Source organism: Gadus morhua, chromosome 7, assembly GCF_902167405.1.
Source record: "Gadus morhua chromosome 7, gadMor3.0, whole genome shotgun sequence".
Taxonomy (NCBI): Eukaryota; Metazoa; Chordata; class Actinopteri; order Gadiformes; family Gadidae; genus Gadus; species Gadus morhua.
This window is the reverse complement of record NC_044054.1, coordinates 21857504-21865800: the sequence shown is the minus strand read 5'-3', so window position 1 is coordinate 21865800 and position 8297 is coordinate 21857504. Positions and strand designations below refer to the sequence as shown.

Genomic DNA, 8297 nt, shown 5'->3' with positions numbered 1-8297 from the left:
GCGTGAGTGGAAAGGTGCAAAAAGAGAAATCAAGCAGGGGAAAGGTGGGGGAAAAGAATACGGGCACTCAGAGGTTTAGATGTTATTACAATCAGGGCTCCCCTCTTGATGTGGCGAGGCGACGCACACCTGACAGGAAGGGAGTAATTACTTATGGGAGCTCTGCGCGGGAGGGAGGGGGAAGTTGTTGGGAAGCAGAGGGAAAGAGGGAGAGAGAGGGAGATAGCAACGACTTATCAGGGCCTCTGCGTCCCACCCGCCGAAATTACACTTTTGTCAGTTTTCGCCGCCAAAGTGGATGTCAGATTTTTCTAATTAATTCTCCTTCTCCACCTCCTCCTCCCCCTCTACCACACCGTCTCCCCCTCCCCCCGGCAGCTCCCAGGCTCCGGAGAACACGCCCGTTCTTCTCTTCTGCCTCCTCCTTCCACTATTTTTTGGGGGGGATTTGATTAGCACAGCCGCTCTCCCGTGACTCATTTTACAGTGAATAAGAAGTGCCTTGTAATGCAGGAGGGGGAGGGGGAGACAGAGGAGGGGGTGGGGGGGGGGGGGGGGGGGGGGGGGGGGGAAGGGGGGAGAAGGAGGGGGAGAAGGAGAGGGAGGGTAAGCACTGTGGCTTGTTCTGCCTTGTTTGACGGCTCAAAGCGATGGTAACGTTGCGACGGGGGAGTTTCAAGGCGTTCCTGTGCTTCCTGGGGTCTCTGTGTGCGCCGTACCGGTTGAGTGTGCATTGACAGCATACCGGCTGGTTAGGCCACGGCTCTGCACAGGCTTTCATGTTGAGTGCACGCAGGCATGTGTTTGTCTGTGGATGAGAATGTTTGTGTGTGTGTGTGTGTCTGCATGCTGCTCGCATGTGCACATGTGTGTGTGCGCGTGTCTATGCATGTTCATAAATGGATGTGTATGAGAATGTTTGCTTGTGTGTGTGTGTGTGTGTGTGTGTGTGTGCGCTCGTGCGTGTGTGTGCACTTGTGTGCGTGTGTGTGTGTGTGGATGTGTATGAGATGACCATGTTGACGGATCCCAGACTCAATGCGTGAGCTCAGGTCACTGAAGCAGCCGCCCGGAGGCTGACCCCAAAGCCCTCGATAATGTCCCAGCCCCGGCGCGACCCGCAGGTGTGAACCGACCCGTGGTTAGCACACCTGGAGAGAGAGAGCTCTCCTTGTACAGGCACCAACACACACGGCCCCCCCGGTCCACCGCGGCCATTCACCACGGATGGTACGGCCAAACCGTCCTCGTCGGCCCGGCCCTTCTCCCGTCCCCACACACACTGCGCCCTGCCGCTAGCCTCGCAGGAACTCAGTGGAGGACAGACGTACGGCGTGGCTTTGCATTCGAATTACGAGGAATAAAGGGACGTGTGCTGTTTGGATGGTCACAGCTCCGAGTGTTTCGCAGAAAAGGCCGCCGGGCGAAGGTACCGCACCGCACATTCCTCAGGTTCATGGTTGCAAACACAGCGATACACAACAACAGGTTCATTCTACCTCCTGAGGACATTTAATACGCTGCTCTTCCTGGATGAATACAATCGCTGTCGTTTGGCTGAACAACGGACTCTGTCAAACCCATTCCGTTGGCTTTAATGAAATTGCAGCACATTTATTAGAAGGCTCAACTGGCAAATGTAAACAGGAAACTGTGACGGGCATGCCAATCTGAAATCGTGGGGAAAGGAGAGTGCCAACATTTGATGGAGGTGGGATATGTGAATGTGTGTGTGTTTGTGTGCGATCGTGTTTGCAAATTTGTTCTGTGCTGTGTGTGTGTGTGTGTGTGTGTGTGTGTGTGTGTGTGTGTGTGTGTGTGTGTGTGTGTGTGTACGTGTGTGTGTGTGTGTGTGTGTGTGTGTGTGTGTGTGTGTTTGTGTGTGTGTGTGTGTGTGTGTGTGTGTGTGTGTGTGTGTGTGTGTGTGTGTGTGTTTGTGTGTGTGTGTGTGTGTGTGTGTGTGTGTGTGTGTGTGTGTTTGTGTGTGTGAATACTCACAGTTCACTTCGATAGCATGCGCGTCCTCAATGCTAGCGTTGTCCGCCAGCGAGCACTTGTATTCGCCTGCGGCGTCTCTTGTGATGGCGGCCAAGGTGTAGGTGTTGGAGCCCACCACGGGGACCTGGACACCCTGTTGGGCCACATGCGATGGAGACACAGGGATGAGCCATCGTTTCAAAGGAAGGACGGAGCATTGTTTGTTTTCGTTTATTACACAGAAAAGTGAGGGACAACAGAGAAGAGAACAGGAATCGAAGAGAGCAGACGAAAAAAGGGGAGAAGTGGAGATAAGAACGAGGGGAGAAGAGAGGGGAGTATGGGAGTGAACAGAGAAGAGGAGATGAGGGGATAGGACCAGACAGAAGAGTTGAGGAGAGAAGGGAGAGAAAAGAATGGAAGCGATGATCAGAACGAGGAGAACATTCAATACTTCAAAAGCTTAACGAAAATTAAAGGTCTTTTCAAGTAAGTGGAGCATCATTCAAACTTATTTATGTATTTATAAAAGCCAATTCCACTTACAATCTTTGCTCTCAAATAGTCACATTCAAATAGAATTCACATCAAACCTAAATTTAATTGGGCTCAACTGATTCTCTATTTCTCAAATTTATCGTCTTGAAGGACTTTGTTTAGCCACGTTAATCAGCTGGTTTTCCTTAAGTTAAATTAAAGTTTTAGAGCCTTTGCGTCAAGTCAACTTCGATAAAATCAACAGAAAGAAAATAATGTAAATCTGAGTAAATAGAGGAATGATTTAGTGGAAGGCAGAGAGGCGAGGGGGGATAAGGGGAAAGACGAGAAGATTTGAGAGGGGAGAGGAGTTAAAAGAGAGACAAAGAAAGAACAGTAGAGCAGTACACTAAAGGAGAGGAGAGGAGACGGAAGTAGAGTAGTGTAGGGTAGAGTAGATGAGAGGATAGTACACTAGAGGAAACAAGAGTAGGGTAGTGTAGAGTAAATGAGAGGAGAGGAGACATGAGACGAGAGGAGAGGAGACCAAAGGAGACCAAAGGACAGAGGAGAGGAGACCAGAGGAGAGGAGAGGAGAGGAGAGGAGAGGAGACCAGAGGAGAGGAGACCAGAGGAGACCAGAGGAGACCAGAGGAGAGGAGACCAGAGGAGACCAGAGGAGAGGAGAGGAGAGGAGAGGAGACCAGTGGAGAGGAGAGGAGACCAGAGGAGACCAGAGGAGACCAGAGGAGAGGAGAGGAGAGGAGAGGAGAGGAGAGGAGACCAGAGGAGACCAGAGGAGACCAGAGGAGAGGAGAGGAGAGGAGACCAAAGGACAGAGGAGAGGAGAGGAGAGGAGACCAGAGGAGACCAGAGGAGACCAGAGGAGAGGAGAGGAGAGGAGACCAAAGGACAGAGGAGAGGAGACCAGAGGAGACCATAGGAGAGGAGAGGAGAGGAGACCAGTGGAGAGGAGAGGAGAGGAGAGGAGAGGAGAGGAGAGGAGAGGAGAGGAGAGGAGAGGAGATGAAAGGAGAGGAGAGGAGAGGAGAGGAGACCAGTAAAGAGGAGAGGAGAGGAGAGGAGAGGAGACCAGAGGAGACCCGAGGAGAGGAGAGGAGATCGGAGGCCAGTGGAGACCAGAGAACAGGAGGGGAGACCAGAGGAGGCCAGAGAACAGGAGGGGAGACCAGAGGAGAGGAGGCCATAGGAGACCAGAGGAGAGGAGGCCATAGGAGACCAGAGGAGAGGAGGCCATAGGAGACCAGAGGAGACCAGAGGAGACCGGAGGAGACCAGAGGAGACCGGAGGAGACCAGAGGAGACCGGAGGAGTGGGGAAGAGGGCTGAATGCCTGCCTTGAGGTGGAAGTTGAAGCTGACTGGTGGAGGGTTTCCGTCCGCCTGACATTTCAGCGTCACGTTTTCCCCCTCAACGATGGGCCCCATGGAGAGAACCTGCAGGCTCAGATTCTCTGTGGGGTCTATACAGCAGAGTTAAGTACAGAGTTAGAGAGGGAGAGCAACATTAATTAAACAGTGAGCAAAAAGATGTCACATTTCTTACATTTACATTCATACATTCATACATCTCACTGAACTACACAGGGTGATCATTTGTTAAAACTGTTAACAGCGCCATTTTTTAGTAGTGTGGCTTCTAAATCCATCTTAAAGGAGTTTGGAAAGTTTGCTATCATCATCCGTTTGTGTCCTTGATAACTTCACTGCATGACAAATGGCAGAACGATTTCTGGACGCTCCCTTATTTATTTTTGTTACAAAGGGTTGGGACTTCTGACCTTTTGCTTTCATGCATACCAGACTATGACTGGGGGCGAGCTCTCTCTAAACTAATTATCCCTTTTTTGAGGATGATGAATTCCTTCAAAAGCCCACTGAACAATACAGTGTCTGTGTCTGTGCGTGTGTGTGCGTTTGTACGTGTACTCTGCACCTGTGCGTGGGTGATGGAGAGCTGGCTTGGAAGTATCTCTGACTCTCATATGTCCTCAGTCTACAAACAGCCAGCACAGGTGGCAACAAATTCAAAATGCAGGAACAGCTGAATTTGCCGATGTCGCCTTTTATCGCTGCCCTACCCGTGCTCCATACGCACGCCTCTGATCCATTAATTACGCTTACATCTTTATTCTTACACGCTTTGTCTTCTCGCTCTTTCTGCTCGCACAATGCAACCTGTCATTGTTGAGGTTTTTTTTGGATCTGTTTCCTCCAATTGATTTTGCTTCATTACTTTTCTACTTATCTGAGTTACCAATTGACGGTAAGGTTCTCTTGGTACTTCATGGTAAACCTTCGAGGTGTAATCACAGCACAACACATGCCGAACTGATGTGTTTTTTATCTAAAGCACGGATGTGTAATGAAAACGTGTGACTTATAGCTAAACTGATTTCTACTACGCATCCCTCGACTTTATCATTTCGTACTACGCAATTCAACCTGTTCTCGGACGTTTCTTCTGATGTTTTCACCGAAAGCACATTAAATACTCTAAATATAACTATTTCTGAATAAATAACTATATCAACCATCAATATATAAAAATAAAAAAGGTTCAGGAGAATTCGACATCGAAACGACACGCGGGACATTAAACCGTCACGTCACGCATCGGCTTCCATCGCATGACTCCCTTCCCCTGTGTGAGCCTGGCAGGGGGCCAGCCAGGCCTAAACTGAATGGCTGTGTGTTGTGTCTGTGCCTAGGTGGCTAAGGAGTGAGGAGGTAGCTCCCATCTCTCCCCCAGGCCAGATGATGATGCAAGGGGGACTAACGTGGCCTGGCACCCGCAGAACAGTAGCCGCCGTTAACTCTTTAGCCTCTGCCCCCTCTGGGGCCGGAGCCTTTATTACCGGCGCCGCACAGCGCTAGTGCGAACGGGACATGTCATGGTGGAGAATAGATGGTTCGCCGGGGAAAAAGGAGGGGAGCCCTGGTATTTGGTTTCAGCCGGGGGCCAATTTGGTTGAACACACATTGAACCGTTTAACCTTTGAAAGAGTGGAAGCGACACCTGTAATGAAAGTGCCCCCGCCGAGAGAGAAGCCCCCCCCGACCCAACCGTGTCCGAGCTCACAAAAACACAGCGGCGCGTCCGCTGCCATGGCCGCCAGAGATATCCCGGAATAATCCACCATGGCCATGACATTGGAGGCCTTTGTAAGACAACCATGCGATATCTATATAGGCCAGTGTGCTCTCCTTTTATTTCATTTGACATGTTAGGAGTGTGCCGTGACCAGCGTCACAGATATCAGTCCGATACCGGAGCAAAATTGCGGCCTGTTTAGGGCAAATCGAAGAAAACAAAATACTCAATGGATAACAAAGAAGTAAAAAGTAATGCATTGGATGAGTGGCGGATTTTACATTGGAGGGACTCTGGGGGGCTTCAACACCGACGGAGCAGCACAACACAAGGCCATTGCTTTTTACGGATGATGCCGCTAAGCACTGACCCTCAAGGGCTGCTTACCAAAGAAAAGCCTCAGAGGTTTCCTCCTGCGAATGCCTGCCTTTGGATTGTCTCTTGTGCATACTGTGTGAATGTGTGAGTGTGTGTGTGTGTGTGTGTGTGTGTGGAAAACGTTGGGGTGCATCGGTGCATCCACAGAACAGCAGGGGAGGGGGGGATGGTAGTGAGGGGTTGAGGGGGTGAGGGGGGTGAGGTGACGAGGGGGCGGATCTCCACTCACAGTGGATAGGGAACATCTCTGGCGCGGACACCTGAGCTCCCAGGGGGTGGGCGGCGGAGCAGGCGAAGGCGGCGTCGGCGTCCTGCTTGGTGGCGGTGTACTGCAGGGTGGAGAAGGTGGTGGAGAGCCGCGTGGCGGGCTCCATCTTCACGCTGGAGCTGATCACCACCGCTGCGAGGGTGGAGGAAGGCAGCGGAGAGGGGACCGTTAGTGGATGGACCGCGAACAGAAAACATTTTGCTTGATTTCTATAGAAATAAAGAGGAGCCGCAGAACAAACACCATGAATAAAGACATGAAGAAGAGCCTGTTAGTAAACACCATAAATAAAGACATGAAGAAGAGCCTGTTAGTAAACACCATAAATAAAGACATGAAGAAGAGCCTGTTAGTAAACACCATAAATAAAGACATGAAGAGCCTGTTAGTAAATACCATAAATAAAGACATGAAGAAGAGCCTGTTAGTAAACACCATAAATAAAGACATGAAGAGCCTGTTAGTAAACACCATAAATAAAGACATGAAGAAGAGCCTGTTAGTAAACACCATGAATAAAGACATGAAGAAGAGCCTGTTAGTAAACACCATAAATAAAGACATGAAGAAGAGCCTGTTAGTAAACACCATAAATAAAGACATGAAGAAGAGCCTGTTAGTAAATACCATAAATAAAGACATGAAGAAGAGCCTGTTAGTAAACACCATGAATAAAGACATGAAGAAGAGCCTGTTAGTAAACACCATAAATAAAGACATGAAGAAGAGCCTGTTAGTAAACACCATAAATAAAGACATGAAGAAGAGCCTGTTAGTAAACACCATAAATAAAGACATGAAGAAGAGCCTGTTAGTAAATACCATAAATAAAGACATGAAGAAGAGCCTGTTAGTAAATACCATAAATAAAGACATGAAGAAGAGCCTGTTAGTAAACACCATAAATAAAGACATGAAGAAGAGCCTGTTAGTAAACACCATAAATAAAGACATGAAGAAGAGCGTTTTGATAAACACCATAAATAAAGACATGAAGTAGAGCCCGTTCATAATCAACAATCAAATATAACAAAGTCGTCTACTACACCATAACTTCCATCAAAGATGTCTTTCTCCTCTCCTACATCAGATTAAGCCATAAGTGAATAAGGCTAGCTTGTGCGCTTTGTCACTTTGGTATGATCCAATAATATCCCAAAGGATCTCCCCCCATTGAAAACTTGTTCCAGCACTACTAGCTGCCATGCCGGGGGAAATCGGCCCTAATATGGATATAATATGATGCATCAAAGCTACATGACATCCTGTTTATGGCAGTTGGGAACCGCACCTTTCCCATCAGCAATCAGGGGCTTTCCGTTCCGCGTCCATGTAAGCTCTGCTGCAGGGTGGGCGTCTTTCCCGACGCATGTGCCAATCTGGATAGAAAAACGGTACAAATGAAATATTAATTATTCATTTAGTAAAAAAAAAAATATTGTAAATGCTGAGGAAGAAAAAAACATCACGACAAAAAAAAGACATTCAATAAATAAATAAACGATGTTGTTTGAATTATAACGGTTGCCTTTCGGGCAGGTCATTAAAGGAATGGGCAGCCCGAGGGGGCTGTTAACCCAACGAGCGATTAGCGGTGTGTTTGCATTACGCCAAATGGAAATTCGCCGCTGGTGCGGAGTGAAGGTCGGCCCCAGTAGCAGGAGCAGATAAGGTGTGTTTGGCTTCCCGATAAATGCCAGAGTCATCTGGGCAGTTCACTGCACTGGCCTCGCCAAACGATGTCTGTACCTCTGCCAACCTCCCAAACCATCCAGAAACCATCAAAGCCGCGGCGCCTTGTTTCGTAGAAACCCGCATTGTTATTTGTTGCATCAGATCATTATTTATGTATCAGCTTCCTCATGATATCTATGGTCATTCAGTTGAGGAGTCGTGGCACTGGGGAGGGAGGTGTTGCTGCCGTCTGCGTCTCTGGAACAGATCCATTGCAGCGGTGCTGGAGAATGCTTTGATTTTTAACATCTGAGGCTGGAAGAGGGGAGATTGTGGGGGAGTGTCTGAGTGCAGGGGGGAGGGGGCATTCTTGGGGGGGCATCTCTGTCTGGATAATTTACATGGCAACC

General features: G+C 48.8%; 1 protein-coding gene across 1 annotated transcript in view; it reads right to left on the bottom strand.

The window, feature by feature from the left end:
- alcama (activated leukocyte cell adhesion molecule a) overlaps positions 1 to 8297 on the bottom strand; it is a 75867-nt gene that overhangs the window by 11164 nt on the left and 56406 nt on the right. Inside the window, exons 5-8 of the mRNA XM_030361552.1 lie at positions 7505 to 7592; positions 6175 to 6345; positions 3812 to 3936; positions 1999 to 2131 (exon numbers count right to left, since the gene is read on the bottom strand). Coding sequence (XP_030217412.1) covers positions 1999 to 2131; positions 3812 to 3936; positions 6175 to 6345; positions 7505 to 7592 — 517 coding nt within the window. The remainder of the gene's footprint in view (positions 1 to 1998; positions 2132 to 3811; positions 3937 to 6174; positions 6346 to 7504; positions 7593 to 8297) is intronic.